Genomic DNA, 26,282 nt, shown 5'->3' with positions numbered 1-26,282 from the left:
GTAACTGAATCTGTCTGAATCCAGTGCTCGTAGCATTGCTCTCAGTAACTGAATCTGTATGAATCCAGTGATCGTAGCATCTCCCCCAGTAACTGAATCTGTCTGAATCCAGTGCTCGTAGCATCTTCCCCAGTAACTGAATCCGTCTGAATCCAGTGCTCGTAGCATCTCTCTCAGTAACTGAATCTGTCTGAATCCAGTGCTCGTAGCATCTCTCTAAGTAACTGAATCTGTCTGAATTCAGTACTAGTAGCACCTCTCTCAATAACTGAATCTGTCTGAATCCAGTGCTCGAAGCATCTCTCTCAGTAACTGAATCTGTCTGAATCCAGTGCTCGTAGCATCTCTCTCAGTAACTGAATCCGTCTGAATCCAGTGCTCGTAGCATCTCTCTAAGAAACTGAATCTGTTGGAATCCAGTGCTCGTAGCATCACTCCCAGTAACTGAATCGGTATGAATCCACTGCTCATAGCATCTCTCTCAGTAACTGAATCTGTCTGAATCCAGTGCTCGTAGCATCTCTCCCAGTAACTGAATCTGTCTGAATCCAGTGCTCGTAGCATCTCTCTCAGTAACTGAATCTGTCTGAATCCAGTGCTCGTAGCATCTCTCTCAGTAACTGAATCTGTCTGAATCCAGTGCTCGTAGCATCTCTCTCAATAACTGAATCTGTCTGAATCCAGTGCTCGTCATTGGCGGATCCAGGGGGGGGGCAACGGGGCAATTGCCCCCCCCCCCCGAGAAAATATTGCTGCCCGAGGCTCTCCCCTGCCGGCCCATGCAGGGCTGGCGCTATCCAAGCACCAGCCCTGCTGATTGCCATCACGGACCGGAGGGGAGATCAGTGATCTCCCTCCCCGGCCCACACAGGCAGATTGCTGGGCGGCCGGCAGGGGAGGGAAAGGGAGAGAGAACCAGGGGGAGCTCTTACCTGCAGCTCCGCCGGGTTCTCCTCTCGCGAGCACGGAACGTTACCATGGCAACGCTCCGTTCTCGCGAGAGTGAACTCTAGCCTGAGCTGCAGGTTAGAGTTCACTCCCCCACTAGAACCACCAGGGACTGGAAGAGAAAGCAATGTCTCCTCCTCCCTCAGCACAGGTAAGAAGGGAGGGGGGACATATTTATATAGTTATTTAATAATAATAATAATAATAATAATTATAAATTATCTTATTATTATTATTATTATTATTATTAAAAAAAAAATTATTAAAAAATATCTTTAATCTGCCCCCCTATCCCCTCACACAAACTTTAACCCCCTACACACTGCACCACACAAATACACAGCCCCCCCTTTACACACACACACACCCCCTTACACACACAGCCCCCCTCTTACACACACACAGCCCCCCCTTACACACACAGCCCCCCCTTACACACACACACAGCCCCCCCTTACACACACAGCCCCCCTTAAACACACAGCCCCCCTTACACACACAGCCCCCCCTTACACACACAGCCCCCCCTTACACACACAGCCCCCCTCTTACACGCACACACACAGCCCCCCTCTTACACACACACAGCCCCCCCTTACACACACACACAGCCCCCCTTACACATACACAGCCCCCCTTACACACACAGCCCCCCTTACACACACAGCCCCCCTCTTACACACACAGCCCCCCCTTACACACACAGCCCCCCCTTACACACACAGCCCCCCCTTACACACAGCCCCCCTTACACACACAGCCCCCCCTTACACACACAGCCCCCCTTACACACACAGCCCCCCCTTACACACACAGCCCCCCCTTACACACACAGCCCCCCCTTACACACACAGCCCCCCTCCTTACACACACAGCCCCCCTTACGCACACATCCCCCTCTTACGCACACAGCCCCCTCTTACACACACAGCCACCCTCTTACGCACACAGCCCCCCCCCTTACGCACACAGCCCCCCCTCTTACGCACACAGCCCCCCTCTTACGCACACAGCCCCCCTTTACACACACAGCCCCCCTTACACACACAGCCCCCCCTTACACACACAGCTCCCCCTTACACACACAGCCCTTAATACACAGCCCCCAATACACACACAGCCCCAATACACACACAGCCCCCATACACACACATAGCACCCCTCACAAAAACACACTGCGCTACTCACACACAAACACACTGCTCCCAATATACAAATTGCTACCCCATACATACACTGCACCCCTCTCACAAACGCACTACCCCTCCATACACATACTGCGACCCTCACACACACTGCACCCCTCACACACATACACACTACAACCCCTATCCTGGCAGACCTGGGTAAGTTATCAAACTTTTTTTAAACAGTTTGACGACTTACTCTGCGAGGGCGCCACAGCAACTCCTGGCACCAAAACCACTACAGAGAGCTGTAGTGGTTATTGTGTCTGGATTGTTTCTTAAAATAATCTGCCAGTGCCCCTCCCGAGATTAGCTTCTGGATCCGCCACTGGTGCTTGTAGCATCTCTCTCAGTAACTGAATCTGTCTGAATCCAGTGCTCGTAGCATCTCCCCCAGTAACTGAATCTGTCTGAATCCAGTGCTCGTAGCATCTCTCTCAGTAACTGCATCTGTCTGAATCCAGTGCTCGTAGCACCTCTCTCAGTAACTGAATCTGTCTGAATCCAGTGCTCGTAGCATCTCTCTCGGTAACTGAATCTGTCTGAATCCAGTGCTCGTAGCATCTCTCTCAGTAACTGAATCTGTCTGAATCCAGTGCTCGTAGCACCTCTCTCAGTAACTGAATCTGGCTGAATCCAGTGCTCATAGCATCTCTCCCAGTAACTGAATCTGTCTGAATCCAGTGCTCGTAGCATCTCTCTCAGTAACTGAATCTGTCTGAATCCAGTGCTCGTAGCATCTCTCTCAGTAACTGAATCTGTCTGAATCCAGTGCTCGTAGCATCTCTCTAAGAAACTGAATCTGTTGGAATCCAGTGCTCGTAGCATCACCCCCAGTAACTGAATCGGTATGAATCCACTGCTCGTAGCATCTCTCTCAGTAACTGAATCTGTCTGAATCCAGTGCTCGAAGCACCTCTCCGAGTAACTGAATCTGTCTGAATCCAGTGCTCGTAGCATCTCTCTCAGTAACTGAATCTGTCTGAATGCAGTGCTCGTAGCATCTCTCTCAGTAACTGAATCCGTCTGAATCCAGTGCTCGTAGCATCTCTCTAAGAAACTGAATCTGTTGGAATCCAGTGCTCGTAGCATCACCCCCAGTAACTGAATCGGTATGAATCCACTGCTCGTAGCATCTCTCTCAGTAACTGAATCTGTCTGAATCCAGTGCTCGTAGCATCTCTCCCAGTAACTGAATCTGTCTGAATCCAGTGCTCGTAGCATCTCTCTCAGTAACTGAATCTGTCTGAATCCAGTGCTCGTAGCATCTCTCTCAGTAACTGAATCTGTCTGAATCCAGTGCTCGTAGCATCTCTCTAAGTAGCTGAATCTGTCTGAATCCAGTGCTCGTAGCATCTCTCTCAGTAACTAAATCTGTCTGAATCCAGTGCTCGTAGCATTGCTCTTAGTAACTGAATCTGTCTGAATCCAGTGCTCGTAGCACCTCTCTCAGTAGCTGAATCTGTCTGAATCCAGTGCTCGTAGCATTGCTCTTAGTAACTGAATCTGTCTGAATCCAGTGCTCGTAGCATCTCTCTCAGTAGCTGAATCTGTCTGAATCCAGTGCTCATAGCATCTCTCTAAGTAACTGAATCTGTATGAATCCAGTGCTCGTAGCATCTCTCTAAGTAACTGAATCTGTGTGAATCTAGTGCTCGTAGCATCTCTCTCAGTAGCTGAATCTGTGTGAATCCAGTGCTCGTAGCATCTCTCGCAGTAATTGAATCTGTCTGAATCCAGTGCTCGTAGCACCTCTCTCAGTAGCTGAATCTGTCTGAATCCAGTGCTCGTAGCATCTCTCTCAGTAATTGAATCTGTCTGAATCCAGTGCTCGTAGCACCTCTCTCAGTAGCTGAATCTGTCTGAATCCAGTGCTCGTAGCACCTCTCCCAGTAACTGAATCTGTCTGAATCCAGTGCTCGAGCACCTCTCTCAGTAGCTGAATCTGTCTGAATCCAGTGCTCGTAGCATTGCTCTTAGTAAGTCAATCTGGTGCACACAGCATTGACCTCAGTGTTTCAGTAAGGATATATCTACTAAATTGTAAAAATATTTATCTATTGTAGTCTTCTTTTAACTAAAGATGTTTCATATATTGCTGAAGAGTTTTGGTTGCTGCCTCTTAATCCACTCTATTTGGAATTAATGTCATTCATTTAAATGCTAACTGTAATGATATAACATCAATATGATTGTCTGGTTGGTGCCTTGATTTATAGATATGTCCTTTTACTTTAGATCTGTGAATCTTAGCAATTCAAAGAAAAATGATGTCTTACTGCAGATAATGAGCATTCATGTCTTATTTATGTCTCTATTTATATTTAGCTATTAATATTTTCAAAAAAAAAAATTATATACCAAAAGCTTTGGGTTAACATTTATAATGAATTGTTGGGTTATATAGTTGGTCATAACCAAAGCTAAAGAGTATAGTTTAACAAACTTTAAGTGCGTAACAAGCCGGCTGGGATGGTAATTTTGAAAAATGTCTACAGAAATGAATATGCCCAAAAATGTGCATTTAATTTGCTGATTGAATGAACAGTAAAGATGAAATCGATGAATAATAATCTTAAAATGTTTTTCCATGTCGATTACAGTTGAGATTAAGGATGAAAGAATAAATAAAATGTTAGAGGCGTTATGTCAGAAATTGGGTTGTTTTTGATTGAGCTCTTATCGATTTGAGCTTTTTATTCCTGAAATGAGAAGGGGAACTTATATTATGTTTCATCATTACTTTTAAAAAAACAGTTCATCAGACAGAAACGTTTCTTTATTGTAATTACTATATTAAGACTAATGCGTAAATACTCCAGTCCCACAGTGAGAGGGTGCTTGGATAATGAAGCTGTTTAACTAGATATTATTATGTTTATTTTATATAATATCCTCATGCTTTAGTTAATTTGCTGATACTATGGTCTATAAACTGAGCCTTGCTACTTCATTTTGCAATCATCCGTCAATAAACTGCAACTCAAAAATGTCTTCCTTAAGCAACCAGAAAATGGCTTGGAGCTACAGGATTTGGCAAAACCTTTGTTATTCAGAAATTGTCTAGTTTTTACAAATAATAAAAATCAGAGCTGCGGAGTGTGTGGCTATGAATGCTGTGAGTTAAGGAGGAAGTGGCATTTGTTAAGCATTTCCCGAGCAGGTAACCACAGCTGAAGCTTTTAGGAGAAATAATTGACTTAATGGGTTACTCCAAGCACCAAGTAAAAATGAAGCACTCAATGTTTAATTCAAAGCAGTTTTTTTTTTTTTTTTGGACTCTGTATGTGCAATGTTACAGTTTGATCACAGAGAGCACCAAACAGCTTCCTGTCAGACCGTGTAGAGTATACCGAAGCTCCTCTGCCGTGGTCCGTGGCTCGACCACCATACACAGGATGATACTCGCTCTTGTATAGAATAACAGATAAAAAAACTAAACTAAACTAAGAACAGAAATGTTAAAAGCAGCATAGCTAAGTCAAGTTATAGAATTTTTAACAATTGTTTATTTTTGCCTAAATTTTGGAATGCTATTGTTACTTTCCTGAACAACGAATATACACTTTATTATCTTTATAAGGTCAATCTCTATAAGGTTCCAGTTAATTGTGATCACAGATTAAGTTAAATATTTTGCAATGGTCTTATACCTGTACCCTGCACTATTAATTCAGTAAACATAGAGAGGCTAGGAGGGCATAGAGACAAGTTGCAGAGGGGGGGGGGGGGGGGGAACGAAGGGGGATGGAGGGGAAGAGCCACCCTGAGGAGTTTGGAAGGGAAAAAAGAGACACACAATAGGGGCTGGGGATGTAAGATACATAGAGGTGGTGGGGAAGGGGAGAGAGATAAACAAAAGGGGCTGGGGAAGAGGTACACAGAGTGAATGGGGAAGTGGAGAAAGAGACACACAAAGGAGCTGGTGGGGAATGATACACACAAAGGGGCTGGGTGAATTTAGACATACACAAAGGGGCTGGTGTAGAAAGAGACACACAAAGGGTCTGGGGGAATAAGACACACACAAAAGGGCTCGAGAGAAGTAAGAGACATGCAAGGGGTAACAATTAGGGATAAGATATACTAAAGGGGAGTGTAAGACTAAAGACACTACTACCCTTTAGTCTTTAATCTAAGACTAAAGGGGGTAATACATCAAAAAAGAAGATACAAAACACAAAAAGAGGTAAGAAATTCAAGAGAAAGATTAAGGGGCCCACAGGGGAGGAGGGTTGGCCTTTGTAGCCAAAAATTCTAGCGCTGGCCCTGTGGACAAGCCCTGGGCACTTGAATGCATTCTCGCTGCTACATATTTTTCTTTATTGCTGTGTGAGTGAATGTGCGTTTGGTGTTATCATCATGACTCCATGCACACGTGCCGTCACTGGCCTGGCATATTGATCATTTATAACACATGCCACAGAAAGTAATAAGAGCTTTATGTATTATATAAACACCCAGAAAATACAAGTCAAAAGTCAGTTACTTTTATTTATTACATATATTGTCAACTTTTGGGTTCTGCAAATTAAGCATAAGAGCACGTTCCTCTTTATGGGATCATTTTAAGCATCATGACATGTATGCAATTTATCAGGGCCAATGTTATGGTATAAATGCATGCATTATTCCTGCTTAGAATGGATTGTAACTGGATATGGTATACAATGATACGATACTGTGAAACTAAGTATCAAATTCTTCTTCCTCTGAAAATGAATCTTGTATCCTTTGCAAAATTGTATGATTCACAGATTGCGTACTAGTTAAAGGTTGCTCCAGTTTTGTCAGCATGTCGTTACGGAGAGACTGTGGATCCAGACTTGGGATGATTGCAATTCTGTTTCTGCTTTGGAAGGGTGAGTAACATATGTTAAAAAATGGTCATATACACTAGATGAATATGAGATTCCAATACGTGAGCATATACTAATAGCAACACGTTCTTTGATGTAATGTACCCTGACACAATAGATATCACCTAGCTGTCTGTAAGGTCACATAGAATAATTAGCCAGCAGTTCTTGAAGTCTGCCCCCCACTCGCATATCAAATGTTCCTGATAGTGACAGCCGAAAATTATTGTTAATGTTAATTTCTCCTGTGGGTGTATTACTGCCAGTTTTGAGTGGCTGAGGGTGATAGGTTTCCCAGCATGCCATTGAGGTTTGATATAAAGCTTGTTTATTGAAGAGGTTGCTGGTAACAGACATTAAACTCTATGTGTAAGAATGGCACAGAGTGACAATGAAACATGTCCACCTGTCACTTTAATGATAACATCGAATCTAGCACGTCCTTGGTTATTCAGTTTGCCTTTATTAACATATAGTATATGAACGGGGCAATGTTTCTACTGAGACACTATCTTGTTCAAGCTGTTTGTCATCTCAATAAAAATCAAAGCTGCTATTAGTATGATGATATTTCCAATAATACACTGTGGAGCTTATTCACTAAACGCAGAGTTTGCTTTTTGCTAATTTTATTCTGCCAATAACCGAATGGTCTTGCTAATCAGGTTGAGCTAAATGGATCTCTGTTTTCTGCTGTTTTCAAATCAATCTCAATATATGGATCGATCGAAATCCAACCTACTGGCAGTAGAATTATAACTCAATTTTACTGCTACAATAAACAAATAAAAGAAATAAGTGTAATTGTAGGGGGATTTCAGAGTTAGGGTATTGACAGTGTTTAAGGTGGCATATGGCGTTATTCACTAAGCACCACATTTTGTCCAAATTGAAAACTGCATTGACAATTTCCAGGTATACCAGAGCCAAATCCAGTCAGGATTTGGTCACTCTGACCGATTCTTTAACATTTATTCACTATGTCCACATGCAAACCAACATAAAGCACCGAAATTGGAGATTTATCAACAACATCATGGTGGCTGAAGAAAACCGAAGATATCCGGCAGGATGCACATTCACTAATTATCAATTATTTCCAAATAAATCGATTGCACAAAGCAAGTGAATGATAATCTGAAGTAGCATTTGGCTGCAGGCAAATAGTTAAAAAAAAAAAAAACACTCAGCGGTGCGAGTGTTAATTATATGGTGGTTGGTCAGTGCTTGCATGCCAGCCGCCACATTAAATAAATAAAATTAAAAAAAATTATGAAATAGGAAGACCCCCACATTACTATAATGGAAGCTGTAAACCTCCATATGGCCCACCTACCGCTTGTCTCCTAAATGTTTAAAATTAATGACTGGGCAGAGCCATTGCTAGGATGGGGCCTGTAAAATAATGGTTACCCCCATGTACCCACCAAGTAGTCATAGGGAGGACCCCCCCCCCCGCCTCCATCCTCAGGTGACAAGTGGGGGCCCTATTTTATTTTATAATAGGGGCATGTTTACCCTCCTTCAAATAATGAGTCGGGGTGGATATATTGCTTAGTTAGCAAACACTGACTCAATGTTTCTAGATGTAAACTGTAATTTCCTTTCCGTTAGGTATCGGCTGTGCATCCGATGCAGATTACAAACTCAGCGTGCCAGAACATGTCACTGTACAGGAGGGGCTGTGTGTCACTGTCCCATGTATCTTCACCATTGATAGGACAAAGACACTTTCACCAGGTGCCACAGGATTCTGGAGTAAATGTACAGACAGTAATACACAGTACTGTCATGATAATTCAGAAAAAGCCTTCCACACCACAGGAAACGTCAATGATGGAGATTGCTCTCTGACAATAATTAATGCAACAAAACAATATGCCGGGAAATATCAGTTCAGGTTTGAAGATCCTACAGACACAGCATTAAAGTGGAGCTTTACCCAAAGATACCTACATGTTAATATCACAGGTGAGTTGGTGGATCGTTACCTGCTTTGTTTAGATGTATCTGGGGTCCATGTAGCAAATTATAAATGTTCTGCTGAGGAATTTGACTTTCTGGAAAATATTTCACCTTTAAATAAAACAAACAAAGAGCTTCCTGTCAAAGTTCACTTTAGTTATTCACTAATGTGAGAACTGCCAGGAATTCAAAGAGAATTTGAGGTTAATTTCAAATTCAAGGCCAAAGTGGCCAAACTAAGAACATACGTGACAGGACGACATTTTCCAGTTGAGCTACTTTGACCTTAAATATCAAATTCATATTGAATTCCCTTTAATTTCCAACAATTCTCATTTTACTAAAAACTCTCTGATGGTTTTGGAAATATGATTTTAAATGCTTCTTCTTTTGCCTTTCTGTGTTTTTCGTCTTGCAAATTCCACATCTATATGTTCACTCCAGGGATAATAGGATTGATTAGCTGTGACTTTGGGAGGAGAGGCTTTAAAGACATTATCTAGACACCAAAACAACTTTAGCTTAATGTGTTTTAACAAGCACCATTATTATTATTATTATTATTAATATTGCTATTATTATTATTATTATTATTATTATTATTATTATTATTATTATTATTATTATTAATATTGCTATTATTATTATTATTATTATTATTATTAATATTGTATTATTATTATTATTATTATTATTATTATTATTATTAATATTGATATTAGTATTATTATTATTATTATTATTATTAATATTGCTATTATTATTATTATTATTATTATTATTATTATTATTATTATTATTATTATTATTATTATTATTATTGCTATTATTATTATTATTATTATTATTGATATTGCTATTATTATTATTATTATTATTATTAATATTGCTATTATTATTATTATTATTATTATTATTATTAATATTGTATTATTATTATTATTATTATTATTATTATTAATATTGCTATTATTATTATTATTATTAATATTGTATTATTATTATTATTATTATTATTATTATTATTAATATTGATATTAGTATTATTATTATTATTATTATTAATATTGCTATTATTATTATTATTATTATTATTATTAATATTGTATTATTATTATTATTAATAGTGTATTATTATTATTATTATTGATATTGCTATTATTATTATTATTATTATTAATATTGCTATTATTATTATTATTATTATTATTATTATTATTAATAATAATATTGTATTATTATTATTATTATTATTATTATTATTATTACCATTTATGTAGAGCCAACATATTCATGAGCATTTCAGTGTTTTGAAGTGGTTATGGTGCTTGGATTCTTCACATGCAGTGTAAATACAGAGATATTTAATGATGCTGACAGAGATGTAAATTAAAGTGTCTTTTGAATGAGAAACAGCATTTATGTACACACGCCCCACTATCTGTCTTCACTAATCGACAAATATACTCCATCCTGCCCCGTTAGATCTACCAATAACATGATTCTCGCATCTATTACCACCTTTTCCCCATACAAGAATGCAGGACACAGTCAACTTAACCAATAAATGCATTCATCTTATTCTCTATTCTTTTCCATTCTTGCCGTCCCTGCCTCTTGTTTATCACCCCTCTTATCCATCTAGATTACAAGTTCCCATGGGAATAAGACCCTCAACACAACCTCCTGTATTTGTAAAATTGTTAATTGTGTCTTAGATGTACTGTATCTTTGTCATTTTACTTGTGCCAGTTGTACCCTTTGAGAGCCTATTAATTTATATAGGAATCATATGTCTGTCTGTCTAACCCTCATTCAATGTCATCCTGTAGATCTCACAGAAAAGCCAGAGATTATTATTACTCCCCAAGAGAACCTGGTTGCAGGAAAGATTGTGACCGTGACATGTAAACCTCCTGGGACTGAGAAATGCCCTGGGACAGCTCCAGAAATCACATGGGGGAAACTTGAAAAGAACAATAAGGCTGTATCTGATCGAGATATTATATGTGGGGGAAAGAATATGACAATATCTCAGTGTAAAGAGTCAGCAATCACCTTTACCCTGTCTCAGGATGATCACAGAACATCTATAACCTGCACAGTGACTTTTCCATCTGTGAAAAAAACTCCCCAGAGTTTAGTTACCCTAAATGTTCAGTGTAAGTATCTCTCAAATATTACTGTATCGGGCTTATTCACTAAAATTAGAATTGCTGGCACATCAAATGAATTTCACAATTTAGCCCAAAATAGTGAAATTTGAAATTTGATTTTTTTTAAAAAAAAAAGTCAATTATTTTTTACAACGTTGCTGTTCTGGCCTTCACTTTGAATTCTGGCATTTATCACTTTATTGACAATGTGCATTTTTTTGAAGTGCAGAGTTAAATACATGTTTCAGTAATGACACATACAATGAGAGAAAATGACAAGCTATAGATATAAGTGAGTTTGATATGCTGTACTTTTTTAATAAAAACAAAACAAAAAACAAAACAAGTAGCAAGAGAACTACAGGCTAAATAACAAACTGAACGTGCATGTCTAATCTTGGCTGGTGTTACTAAAAAAGCAGCTGTATAGAATCGCTAGACATGGGGCTAAGTAAGAATAATGCAGAAGTAAGGTAAATGAGATATTAATAAAACATGCAAAAATAGAAAGAGTCCCACTGGGTGCTCACATATAGAGAAAGCCATCATACATAGCAATTCGATAAGCAAGGAGGTGTACAGAAATAAATGTGTTGTAGCCTGCTTCGGTGTGGTAAGTCAGCCAATGCCAGCTGGACAGGGTTCACCAGAGAGGAAGGTGGAAAGTCCCAGTATATCACTCCACCAGCATGTCACTCTGCCAGACCACTCTTTGTACTCTTTTTGCTCTTTGTTCTTCTCTTTTTCCACCTCTCACTAAAATTCTCAATCTCTCCCTCTCCTCTGGTATATTTCCATCACCCTTCAAACATGCAACTGTAACCCCAATTCTAAAGAAGCCCAACTTTGACCCTAACTACCCATCCAACTGCCGTCCTATCTTGCTACTGCCTTTTGCATCCAAGATCCTTGAAAGAATTGTGTATGCGAGATTGACAGACTTCCTCGAATCCAACTCTCCGTTAGACCCGCTTCAGTCTTGTTTCCGTGCTAAGCACTCTGTGGAAATGGCACTGACCAAAGTATCCAATGATCTACTCACTGCAAAATCTCGTGGTCACTACTCTATTCCTAATTCTCCTTGACCTGTCTGTGGCTTTTGACACTGTTGATCATCAACAGCTTCTTCTCATCCTCCGCAATATAGGTCTTCCAGATATTGCTCTCTCCTGGTGCTCCTCCTACCTCTCCCAGAGCTCTTTCAGTGTTTCTTTCTCTGGCTCTTCTTCGTCTCCCCAACTCCTCTCAGTTGGAATGCCCAAGGTTCAGTCCTTGGTCTCTTACTGTTTTCCAGATGTTTGTCTCCCTTGGTAAACTTATTAGCTCCTTTGGCTTCAATATCATTTCTATGCAGATGACACACAAATCTACCTGTCCTCCCCTGATCTCTCCGCGTCCCTCTTGACTAGTGTCTCAGACTGCCTCTCTGCTATTTCTAACTGGATGGATGCCCACTTCCTTAACCCCTTAAGGACACATGACGTGTGTGACATGTCATGATTCCCTTTTATTCCAGAAGTTTGGTCCTTAAGGGGTTAAACTAAACTTGACCAAAACTGAAATTCTGTTTTTTCCTCCCTAAAGTGTTGTTACTCCTGTGTTTGACTCCCTCCAAGTCAACAGTGCTACCATCAGCTCCACCACACAGGCTCGCTGCCTAGGTGTTCTCTTTGACTCCGACCTCTCCTTCAAGCCTCATGTTCAGTCTATTGCCAAATCCTGCCGCTTCCATCTCAAAAACATTGCACGCATCCGCCCCTACTTAACGCCAGATGCGACTAAGGTGCTGGTCCATTCCACTGTCTTTTCTCACCTTGACTACTGTAATCCGCTTCTCAGTGGTCTTACGTGCTCCCAACTTGCGCCATTACAGTCCATAATGAATGCGGGGGTGAGGCTCATCTTCCTGTCAGCCCGCACCTCCCACACCTCACCCTTCTGTCAGTCCCTACATTGGCTTCCTATAAGATATAGGGCTCAATTTAAAATTCTGGTTCTTGCTTTCAAATCTCTACATAATGCTCAGCCATACACATCACACACAGCCTCCACATACTCAGCCATACAAGTCACACACAGCCACCACATACTCAGCGATACATGTCACACACAGCAACACGCATCTTTAGAAGTAATATGTTTTTTTAAAAAGACAGATCATATCTAACTAGCGTTAAGTACATTCTGTCTATCCTCCCTAATTCACAAGTATGTCCCGTCTAGGCCCTTACGATCTGCTGAAGCTTACGTCTATCTTTTGTCCGTACTCCCACCTCTGATGCTCGCCTTCAAGATTTCTCGAGGACTGCACCGTTCCTGTGGAACTCACTTCCCTCCTCAGTTAGATGCTCACCCAGTCTCCACTCCTTCAAAAAATCGTTAAAAACCCACTTCTTCATAAAAGCATATCAATTAAACTGTTAATAGCTCCCGACTGATTCCTCTTCTGCATCTGTCACTAGTCTAAAACTATCCTTACCTTTTTGTGTCACTTTACCCCACTCCCTCTAGCATGTAAGCTCATTGAGCAGGACCCTCAACCCCTCTGTTCCTGTGTGTCCAACTTGTCTGGTTACAACTACATGTCTGGTTTTTCCACCCATTGTAAAGCGCTGCGGAATTTGATGGCGCCATATAAATAACAAAATGATAATAATGTAACCTGTCTCTCAGCTCCAGCAGTTTCCAGCGACTAGGTCAAGAGCCCAGGATTCCTCTGCATTAGTGTTCTTAGGCTGTGAGCAGTGTGAGGGGTGCTAACACCATGCAGATCGTGGTCCACGTGAGCGGCAATGCGGCTGGGAGCCGGTCCTCCAGTAGCAATGCACTTTCCGTCTCCCCCACATCTGTTAAAGCATGGTGCAACTTGGAGCAGATAGAGCCAGGCGGTATCATCGTGCGGTCAAGGGTAAGTGCGATAAGGACCTCTTCGGTCTCTGGCCCTCTTTAGTATGTGAGTGGCACCTAACTCGATGCCAGTACTGTTGGTACAGCTTGTCAAAGATGGCCTCAATGTGTTCCATCCAGGTCAGACTTTCATCTAAATGATGCAAGATTGGTGTCAGGATGTGCTCGCAAGTATAAAGTGTGACCACCAACTTGGTGAGTATGTGTCTGTTCAGAGAGTAAGTAGAAGCGATCTCTGGAAGATGGTGCAGGTACGTATGTCAGTCCAGTGGGGACCTGGATAACCCAACGAGGATTCTGTGTTTCACACTTCAATAGAGCATCCGCCTCTCCCATCCAGCATGTTAACTAGGCTCCCATGTGCAGTAGGCCTCAGCCTACTTAAGGTCTGCAATCAACGGACACCAGTGAAACCATTGCTGGCTCGTATATGCAGGAGTGGCAAAGGCACTTCTGTCAAGTTTAAACCGAGTTTGGTGTATATAATAGGGACTTTTCAGGGTGGAGACCTGGCAAGCTCGGCAGTCAGTCCCCCCCCCACCATAATTTCTTACTTTAGGGATTAATGAATAACCCTGTGTGTTTGTTTGTGTATTGATGATCCATGGGTGGTTCTTCTTTGTAATTACTATCGTATAGCATTTATAATATTTCGCATCATGCAGGTGGACAGAACTTGCACAACTTGTACTAAGCATTGAATTAGAAATGTCTCAGTGAGAAGACAACAAAATTTCATACAGTTTGCACAAATTACCTGTTTTTAACGTATTATATTTGGCTGTCAATAACCAGCAAAACTGAATATGCTCTTCCACATGAATGTAGTTTCACTCCCTCTAGACATGCCAAACGCCATCGCTTTGCCACATTTACCCGATCACACTGACCCCCGAATCCTTTCACACTCACCTTCTCTCGCACTGTCACACTCACCCACATCCCTGTCACACTCTCCTCCTTCACCCTGCCACACTCATCCTTTATCACTCTGTCCCACTTACCTCCTTCACCCTGCCACACTCATCCTTTATCACTCTGTCACACTCACCTCCTTCACCCTGCCATACTCACTTATCTCATTATCCCCTCCAATCCTGTCTGCCAACTGTGCTACACCCACCTCCAACCCTGTCACACTCTCCTGTTAATGTAAATCAATACATCATTTAATTTTGTCAACAATGGCAAAGACCTTGCAATAAAATTACTGCTAATATAATTTATGTATTATTCTTCCAGATCCTCCATCCATTTCTGTTGCAGTTGAAAATCAAGGTACTAATATGTTTTTAATTAATATTCAAGTAATGTATTGAAGCATCATTCCTCCCTGTTGTTTAGGAACCTCACTAATTCACATCCTGAAATGTATACCACTGATCAAACCAGTTTGTTTGCTTTATCACCCTTGCTAAATTAAGGCTTTCAGAGGAATGAGTTCAAGGTTAAAGGAATGACCATATAGTGTGAGTGTGACGAAACTATCCTCGCCACTGGATCCTGGAGAAGCCTGGTTGCTCGCCTGCTGCCTCAGGACTATGGCCCCCATGTTAAAACCCTTATTCCTCCCTGCAGAAAGGCTTTTGGTAAATTCAATTTACCGAACCAACATACGAATGACCGGACCACCTTGGTAGGGAGTGTGCCAGCAATTTACCTCCCTGAAGCTGCGGTTAACCACAGCTTAATTGACGAACGCTGGGTGGCCGTCGTTCGTATAGCCGAACACGTGGCGGCGGCCATCTTAAACAGTCAGATGCCCAGCGGTGTTCGTCGACAATTACATGGAACTAGAAATGGACACTATTCTTCCCGAACACCGATGAAGCCGCCGACTTCCCTTCTCCTACCTCATTCGTTCATATGAACGCCGGGCCGTTCGGGAGATAAACAGACCTCTGATAGCTATCCCATGGAGCCCATTCGTGTAACGAAAGACTATGTGAAAGACTTTGGCTCCATGGCAATTGAACTGTATGTATGTGATCTGAGCCCCATTCGGTAATAATGTGGGCTCAAATCTAAGCTATCTGGGGATACGTTAAATGTGTATATTGCATTGGGTAGTTTAGGAGTTATATATTTTTATGTATTTTTATTGCCATGTGTAAAATGGAGTTTAGTCTCTATCCTCAGAGATAATTGAGTTACTTCCCAATTATCTCCAGGATAGAGAGGAGGGTTTACAATGTACCTGTGGGAGTGTTTAATGGTGTATGTCTGTGATTTGTCACTGTGTTATTTTGTCCCAGATTTTCCACCAGGTCCCCTAGGGGAGTGTCCACCTGGAGGGAGACCTGCATAAATACCAGGCAGATAGCCCCATTAAACGAGATCACCTGCTGACCCTCAATACGGAGCCTCGTCTCGTACTTGGGGGGGGTAATCATATGGTTTTACTGTTTGGCTGTTTGGGAGTGTAAACCTTTTGTATGTTATTTTCCTGTTCGGCTGTTTGGAGCATTCGTATGGTTTGGAGTATTCGTATGGATATCCTGTTTGGCAGATTGGTGTATATGGTAGCTGCCTTTATATCTGGAAAGGGAATATCTCCTAAACGGCTTTTAATCCCTTTTATGCCCGGGATGACGTTACAGAGAGCATATTAGAATGGGCTAATCTGTAAGTGTCAGACAGAGGCTCGAACACTGGATGCCTCAATGGAAACAGGGGGCTATCCTAACAGGGAGTAAGCTAGAAACCACACTAAATGATCTGGGAGTGAGGGTCACTACATAATGCAAATGTCAACCATTAATACACTGGATAAACTAAGAATTATGGAGCCTATAGGAATATGCCTGATCATCACAATCGTACAAACGTTCAAAGGTGACACATATACAATGACAGTTTCCATGGTAACCCAGAACTAACGCGCTGTGTTTTAAAATTGCTTCAAATAGATACATAGAAAAAATGTTCAGGATTTGGATATCACTTATAAGAGTGCACTGTCACTATAGTCCAAAAATGGCAGGCCTGAAAATGACCGATATGGTACATACCAGTTTATTCATTTACCGTGACCACACAATAGTTCTTGAGAACTTGAAATATGTATTGAAACATACAAAAACTATTTTGCCCTAAAGTTTGACATTTGGATTACAGATTACTACACGCTAAAAGTGTGCATAAATAATACAGAGCTATCCTGCCTAATTAATACTGACAGTCCAACCGAGCTAAAATTCCTCCTACAAATGATCTTCTTTATATAGTGGTATCTTAATATTGAGCAAAAAAATAAAAAAGGTAAAAAAAATAATTTAAAAAAAGCAGTTTAATGCTACAATCAGGTAACTAATTAGGGGAACTCAATACAATCTGCTATTCCAATCGCAATGTGGAGACTTTGAGGATTAATAATAAATAACAATATGTAATAATAATAATAATTATAATAAGTAGTAAATGGCGCAGTGTGCCTGATTCTGCAGACTGTGACGTGGAGTGGCTGAATAATTGGCTCTAGAATTTGCACCCCTTCATTCCCTGGACTGATAAAAGGGGTGATAAAGTAGAAGTTGATTAAGTAATATTCCAAAGCCCATACCTCCCAAAAACATAAACATTTTTTTGCAATGGATAATGAGGAGATAAGTGTCTCTTAGCTTGTCTTGGACCATTAAATCTCCACTCATGTTTATTTATTTGATTACTATAAGTGTTACTGGTAGAGATCTATTTACATTAGTTGGTTATAACAGGTTAAAATCCCATGACTGGTTCTGTGGGAAATATTGAGCCAAATATCCCACTTAGACAATGCACCTAGCTGAGATGCCGTGACTGCCTGTAGAAGTCCTGCACGTCATATAATCACATGAGATTTTGCTTTAAATTTAAATGTCTTTCTTTGTGTACGACCTCAGTAAGGGAAGTCAGAAACCATACCCGTGTAACGTTTTAAAAGCAACCTTCTGGAAGTGACAGTTCCTCTTTAATATTACACGGAATAGAAAATTCATAAGTGAGAAATATCAACCACTCACCGGTACAGAGTGTACGTTATAACCTATGTCTTTAAAATGTTCCTGCGTAAAGAAATGGTTAGCTTATACTCCCAGTTCTTATAATGTCTCTGTTCTGCATCTCTACGGCTTTAGAAAATAATATCTGTGTTTCTTTGTCAATAGAGATGTTTCACTGCTTGTTACATGGTACATTTAAAGTTTTTCTCAAGATATTTTTCTTTTGCTTCATAGGAAAATCCGCTACTAATGAGTCTGTAAGTGTGGACAATGGAGACTCTGTGCTCCTTCGATATTCAGTAGACAGTAACCCACCTGCTAATGTCACATTGATGAGAGGGGAGGAGAGGTTAGTTAGCACTGTAAATGGACAAGAGCTGATCCTGCACCTTCTGAACATAAAGCTCAGAGATGTCGGTACCTACACCATCTCAGCATCAAACCAGCACGGGAGAAACAACAAGTCTGTGATTGTACATGTTATAAGTGAGTAGTGGGATTGCAAGGGTTAAATAGAAAATATGTGAGAATTTTTAGAAATTAGTGATTATTTAATATTATTAGATAATGCATTCAGTTTTCTTTGTTTGCACATTTAAAATATTTATTGCAACCTAGCACTTCCAATGAGACAAAGTTAGAGGATCCAATTTTCTGATTTATTTTTATTTTTATAATTATTAGATTTAGCTGTTTGTAATTCTCATTTTTGCTTCTGTTGACTCATGGAGAGCTATTCACTGAACCATGCCCAGCATGCTACCAAGAGAAGGTCAATGGTTAATATACTGATTTAGTGCAAAACATATAATTTATTACATGGTATTAGGCTGGACACACAAATCATTCACAACTTCCCCACACACATCACACACAGCCTCCACATACTCAGCCATACACTTCACACACAGCCACCACATACACGTCACACACAGCCACCACATACTCAGCCATACACGTCACACACAGCCACCACATACACGTCACACCAAGCCACCACATACTCAGCCATACACGTCACACACAGCCTCCACATACTCAACCATACACGTCACACACAGCCTCCACATACTCAGCCATACACGTCACACACAGCCTCCACATACTCAGCCATACACGTCACACACAGCCTCCACATACTCAGCCATACACGTCACACACAGCCTCCACATACTCAGCCATACACGTCACACACAGCCACCACATACTTAGCCATATAAATCACACACAGCCACCACATACTCAGCCATACACATCACACACAGCCACCACATACTCATCCATACAAGTCACACACAGCCACCACATACTCAGCAATACACGTCACACACAGCCACCACATACACGTCACACACAGCCACCACATACTCAGCCATACACGTCACACACAGCCACCTCACACATGCAGGGCCGCCATCAGGGGGTAACAAACATGATGGTTGTCACAGGCCCGGCGGCCCTGGGGGGCCCAGACTGCTCTGGCAGTCCCGGGCCCCACTAAACCCTCTCTGCATACATAGATAGCGAATATCGCAATCTATGTGTGCAGCCGCGGGCCCCCGGCTCCCTGTTACCGCAGAGGGGGCCCAGCACACAGCTTCTCCTCTCTTCTAATAACTCTCACGAGAGTTATTGGAGGCAATGAGCTGAATGTGAAGAAGCTGTGTGCTGGGCCCCCCTCTGCGGTAACAGGGAGCCGGGGGCCCCATCATGCCACCGGACCACCAGGGATCATGGAATCTCCCCCCTCCCTGGACACAGGTAAGAAGCAGGAAGGGGGGAGAAACATTTAATTAATTTAATATACAATTATAAAATTAATTTGAAAATGCCCCTTTCCCCACCCCTCCCCCTCCGCAGATGCACATTTACACACACACACACTCTGCATCCACTACACTGACACACACTCTGCATACACTACACTGACACACACTCTGCATACACTAGTTCAACACACACACACTGCATACACTAGTACAACACACACTGCATACACTACACTGACACACACTGCATACACTAGTACAACACACACTGCATACACTACACTGACACACACACTGCATACACTGGTACAACACACACTGCATACACTACACTGACACACACACTCTGCATACACTACACTGACACACTGCAAAAACTACACGTCACACACAGCCACCACATACTTAGCCATACACATCACACACAGCCTCCACATACTCAGCCATACATGTCACACACAGCCACCACATACTCAGCCATACACATCACACACAGCCTCATCATACTCAGCCATACACGTCACACACAGCCACGACATACTCAGCCATACACGTCACATATAGCCACCAAATACTCAGCCATACACGTCACACACAGCCGCCACATACTCATCCATACACGTCACACACAGCCACGACATACTCAGCCATACACGTCACATACAGCCGCCACATACTCAGCCATACACGTCACACACAGCAACACGCATCTTTAGGAGTAATAGGGTTTTTAGAAAAGACAGATCATATCTAACTAGCGTTAAGTACATTCTATGAAAAAATCTGTAGAATTGGAGATCACGGTGATGCAGTGGGTTTTGCTAAAACATTTGATACACTTCCACACAAAAGCAAACTGAACAAACTAAAAGTAAATATGGGATAAGTGTGTAAAATATCCAATGTCTGATGAGAAATAGCTGCAAAAGACAATCAAGGTTATTCACTATAATGAACTCCAGTGGATGGACAGGAAACTATGTTTTGCTTATTAATATTTCCACCAGCCCTGGATTTACAAATGTTATTATTATGAAATGTTGACACAAATGCAATTTTGTTATTTAGTGTTTATTAAATGTTTTAAATGTTTTGTTGTCTCTGCTTGTAACTAATGAATCCCGTCTGGTATTAACACTATATTCTGTATATTTCTTTACATTGCAGATGCTACTAGGATACTTGACCAAAACTGTCAGAAAGGTTCTAATGGTATGATTTTACTTGATGGTTTATCATTCTGGAGCAAACACCTAACACATGCTTGCTTTCATTAATCAATGGCATGAGTGTAAAATATGTGAGAGATTATTACACAGGGTAATACTTAGCGTATTGCTGAGTGAAATACTATGTTAACTGTCACATTAATAATTATAATGAGGATTGCTGTATTCTTAGAGGGAGTTCTACATAAATCGAAAAAGTAATATTTAAATGCTACATGTTTAGCTTTGCATTTAGAAACCCATATAAATATCCACACCTCTGTATCCTGCACTAGATCCCTGTCAATCATTGTTATAAGCTCTGCCCTTTGCACCTGTCAATCAGCATAGAGAGAGCCACCTCTATGTTAGCTCCCTGTCAATCATTGTTATAAGCTCTGACATTTTCACTAGTCAGTCAGCATAGAGAGAGCATTCTGTGAAGATGAGATATTGTACAATGAGTTTTAAGATGATCTCAAGTTTTGTTTTTTCTGATAGGAATATAAGGTTTTTTTGGGAACTGTGCTATCAATAATTAAAATTACAATTATTACATAGCACCGACATATTTCAAAGTGCTGTACAATAATTAAAACAAGGTACACATTCAATTCTAACAAAACATGATTGACAGTTAGTGATGACGACCTTGCCAAACAAGCTTACAATCTAAAAGAAAATGCTGCATGTAGCTTTATTTATTTTAAATCTTTAAATTGAAATATTTTCATACAATTTGATTTCCTATCTACAGACACAACATTCACAAACCAAATCCGTGATATAATGATCGGGTGTGTGTGTGGAATTACCCTCGCAATGTGTGTGATTCTCATAGTAAAATTAATTTCAAGGTAAGAAATAAAGGGAAAATCAATGGAATTTTAAAGTGATATTACTAAAATAATTTAATTAAACTCAGCATTGTAAATAAACAAGTGTTGTATAGTATAATTGATACAGATTCAGTGCCATAGGAAATGTTTAACTACCAGGTTTAGTGGGGGGAGGGGGCATTAAAATCATTTTACTTATAAGTCCCATATCACTAGCCAGGAGATAGATGCAGGGTGAAGAGAAGCCATAAGTCTCCCGTCCGTTATGTAATCCACATCCCACTATACACGGCATATGGGTATCAGAACAGTCATTCATCAGATCCCGGTGTTAATAGTGGATCCTCAGGGGTCCCTTGATTTGTTTAATTACTCCAAGTTCATTCACTTCACTGAGGGCAATGTACAGCACTGACTGTTTAGCTGTATGCTCACTAACCATTTTAAGATTGCCCAGGAGCCTAGAGAAGGTGCTAGATTGGGCCGCCTCTAATAGTCCTGTGCTCAGTATGAGTGAGTGGTGTTTGTGTATCTGGTAGCTGAATACTGTATGTGTGTGGGGAGACTGAGTATTGTATGTGAGAGTGTGTGTGAAGGAGGGTGAGAGCTATGTGTTAGGGGGGTGAGTGTGCCTGTGTGTGGTGGTTGAGTGTTGTTAGTGTGGGGGCTGAATTTGTCGAGTGGAGGAGTATAAATGTTGTGAGTGTCTGTGTGTGGAGAGGAGTATTAGTGTGGCTTAGTTTTGAGTGTGTGTTTAGTGTATGATTGTGCATTTTGTCCCCGCCATGCTTATCATTCCCTGGTGGTCTGGTGGAGAGTCTTCCCTGATGGTCCAGGGAATTAATTTCAAATCCAGATCACTTTCAAAATCTCTCTACCGGTCTGTGAATGACAGAGACCACTGATTAACGCATTCATTAAGAAGCACCCGGGATGCTGCGAGGGAGCTCTTAAAGTGATCTGTACCTGATAGAGGTGCAGACCACAACACTCCCTCAATCAACTGAGGCTGCACATGGATGAGAACGCAGATCTCTTGATCTCTTTACCAGCTATAGGAAGGCCTCTCACAGTCAGAGCCAGAGTTCCTAGAGCCTAGACAGGGGCACACCCAGCCACTCTCTGAGCTTGGGTCCTAAGCATCTTCATAACTCTCTACAGTTCAGTAGACATGTGCATTCATTTTCTGTTTTTTTCGTATTCTTTTACCAAAACATAAACTAAAGCCCTAAATATGAAATATAAACTAAACGAAAGTGCAAATGCTGAATGCATTACCTTTTCGTTTTGTTTCTTTCATGTAATAGACTCTGTGCTGCAGGGGAATTAACCCCCACAGCAAGGAGAAAATAACACTGCACATGCGCGGCAAAAAAAGCAAGGAGGGAGCCAGCAGCGCTGCCAGCTCCCTCCTTGTAATAAATAATTAATCCCAACCCCTTCCCCCCATATTAAAAACAACTATGACCCCCATATTAATAAAAGGGAGGTGACCCGCGGGTGGAGGCTATTAATATAAACGGGGGGATCTAGAATAAATCCTCCCGAATGCCCCTACTGCCAGCACCCCTGCGAGTTGGGGCATGTCGCCTAAACATTTAACACTAAATATAAATCAGTATTGGGGTCACTATGATCCCTTATTAATAAAAGGGAGGTGTATTCCTCCCGCATTCTCCTACTCACGGCATGCCACAAGTAGGGGCATGTTGTCTAATCAGGGAGCAGCCAGTGATGGCTCACTTTCATTTAACACTAAATATAAATCAGTATGGGGGTCACTATGACCCCCATATTGATAAAAGGGAGGTGACCCGCGGCTGGGGGCTATTAATACAAATGGGGGGTCTAGTGTCTCCCCAGGCCCCCACCCATGACCATCAGGTGGGGACCTTAATTAAATAAATAATGAAAAGGACCTGATGTCCCCCCCCCGGTCACCACCCATGAGCGGCAGGTGAGGACCCTAATTAAATAAATAATATAGGGGACCTAATGTACCCCCTAGGTCCCCACTCATGAGTGGCGGGTGAGGACCTTAAATAATTAAATAATAGTGGGGGAGCTAATGTCCCCCATGGTCCCCACCCATGAGCGGTGGGTGGGGACCCTAATTAAATAAATAATGGGGGGACATAATGTCCCCCCCAGGTCCCCACCAAACAAGCCCCTAGTCACTACCCCGCAAATAAAAATATTCTGCCTACTTCCCTCACCCTAATCTATTGGTAACTATAACATTTTATTTTACAGGGTTAGTTTATTGCCCCTCCCCCTCCCCCCACTATTATTAGGGTGATGTGGGCACATAGAGTATTTTTATTGGGGGGAGTGACTTGAGGGAGGATTTAACCTCCCTTTTATTAATATGGGGGGGTTTCTTTGCGCATGCACAGTGCTATTTTGTCCTAATGGATGAAAGCAAATTATTTTTTATCTAATTTAGTCGGATGACATTTGGAATGGACAAATGACATTCTACAGTCCAGAGTTTTAAGATCCCAATGTAACTGAGAAATACAAATGAATGCTTCATGTTGTGTGGCTCATTTACTTTCTGATTGCCTATGTATGTACGCTACATATTTTGTATGAAATACATTCCTATTTTGGCTAGAATTTTTTTATTTTTTTTTGTATAAAATTATGGAAGAGGGTTACATGTCCATCATTTTAAATGACCCTGAAAATCAAATCCAAAACCACTACACAGATAACGTTTTAATAAAGATTGATATTTTGTTTGTATATTTATATTTTATTTTTTGATAGGAAAAGGGAAAATCAGAAATCAAATACTGTGTCATTATCTGGAAATGATAATATCAATGAGCTTGATAACATGTACATGAATGTGCATCTAGAATCAATGGTAAGAAAATATGTAACGAAAATAAAATAAAGATACTTAATAAATATAAACAGAACAACTTTTCACAAAAAATATGTTAAATTGTTATACCACTTTAAGAAACAACACAGTGCTTATAAAAAAAAAACCTAATAAACAAAACTATTTTCATGTAAATAAAAAGGATAGCTGCCTTAGAGTACTACTTACCCGTAATGTACTTAATGGGAAGTCTAAAGCTATAGCTATCTTTAGATCACAAGTGCATATTATTAAAGGATCACTATGGTGCCAGGAAAACAAACTTGTTTTCCTGGCACTATAGGGTTATTAGGTCCCCCCCACCCTCACAGCCCCCCTCCCGCTGGGCTGAAGGGGTTAAAACCCCTTCAGCCACTTACCTTTCTCCAGCGCCGGGCTCCTTTCCTCCTCCTGCCGACGTCAGCGCCGAATGCGCATGCGCGGCAAGAGTTGCACGCACATTCAAACCGACCATAGGAAAACAATACTCAATGCTTTCCTATGAACATCAGCGTCTTCTCACTGTGATTTTCACAGTGAGAATTGCGGAAACGGCCTCTAGTGGCTGTCAGTGAGACAGCGACTAGAGGCTGGATTAACCCTCAGTGTAAACATAGAAGTTTCTCTGAAACTGCTATGTTTACAGCTGCAGGGTTAAAACTAGATTGACCTGGCACCCAGACGTTTTCATTGAGCTGAGGTGGTCTGGGTGCCTATAGTGGTCCTTTAATGAATTAATCCATATTATGTACTGTAAATGCAATTTTTTCTAAAAGAAATAGTAACATAATGCTATTCTTTAATACTGAAAATGAGGTCACAAATCTATGCACTCCCTGTTCCATTTAAGCAACTCCAGTGGCAGTGAAACTGCTTCAATGAACATGTATCACTTAATTACACTATGTAGGGTTTACAATAATACAGTTAAGTTAAGGAGGCAAATACTCTATAGGCCTCACAGCTCCTTAACTTGTTCACAATCTTTTATTTTTTTCAAAGTGTATTTTTCAGTATACACTGTGGACAATGTTATTAAAATAAGTATGTAGACCAAATGTCATACTGATATCCAACCAGATTCTAAACACAACCTAGTTCATAATCTAAGATATTTGATCTGACTGAAGTTACGTTCTGACCTTACTTTAATATCATTATTAGATTACTTTTAGATAACACATATATATTATTAATTTCGCTTTTAAATAATATGTATTTGATGTATTACTGAAATGTTTTATATTTCTGATCCTTCAGGTGGATCCAAACTCATCTAATGAAAGCAGAATTAGAGGAATGGATCGACAATCTGCAGTTTATTCTTTACTTAGTTTCTCCAATACACCCTCAAACCCTGAACAAAGTTATGTAGATCATGTAGATACTGTATACTCAGTGGTCTACAAGGAACAAAGGTCATGATTTTAATGAATTAGATTGGTCTATCCTAGCTACCATTGCAACCTCGTTAAATTGATTAGGTGATATATTAGACCCTTTGATTTTCAACTTTTCCCCCAGAAATATAAAATGTCATTAAGAGACTGAACTTTGTAATGCTCCTTTAGGTCCAAAATGTAGCCTTTAGA

At 40.8% G+C, this 26,282-nt stretch overlaps 1 protein-coding gene across 1 annotated transcript; it reads left to right on the top strand.

Moving 5' to 3' along the window:
* Nucleotides 1-6,930: 6,930 nt before the first annotated feature.
* Nucleotides 6,931-26,115, top strand: LOC134576749 (sialic acid-binding Ig-like lectin 12). Its single transcript, XM_063435462.1, has 9 exons — nt 6,931-6,997; nt 8,609-8,965; nt 10,792-11,121; nt 15,265-15,300; nt 18,237-18,488; nt 20,939-20,983; nt 21,737-21,776; nt 24,591-24,690; nt 25,951-26,115. Exons 1-9 carry the CDS (start codon nt 6,931-6,933, stop codon nt 26,113-26,115), a joined length of 1,392 nt encoding a protein of 463 aa, XP_063291532.1.
* Nucleotides 26,116-26,282: the final 167 nt, after the last annotated feature.

Source organism: Pelobates fuscus, chromosome 11, assembly GCF_036172605.1.
Source record: "Pelobates fuscus isolate aPelFus1 chromosome 11, aPelFus1.pri, whole genome shotgun sequence".
In the NCBI taxonomy this organism is placed as follows: Eukaryota; Metazoa; Chordata; class Amphibia; order Anura; family Pelobatidae; genus Pelobates; species Pelobates fuscus.
Note: the sequence above shows the minus strand (reverse complement) of the source record. Positions and strands in the feature narration are given on the sequence as shown.

Excerpts from the sequence above, each read along its gene's own strand:
- LOC134576749 (XM_063435462.1), top strand. The coding sequence starts at position 6,931 with ATGTCGTTACGGAGAGACTGTGGATCCAGACTTGGGATGATTGCAATT. Across the intron at positions 6,998-8,608 it reads TCTGTTTCTGCTTTGGAAGG|GTATCGGCTGTGCATCCGAT; the intron begins GTGAGTAACATA and ends CCTTTCCGTTAG. Across the intron at positions 24,691-25,950 it reads ATGTGCATCTAGAATCAATG|GTGGATCCAAACTCATCTAA; the intron begins GTAAGAAAATAT and ends CTGATCCTTCAG.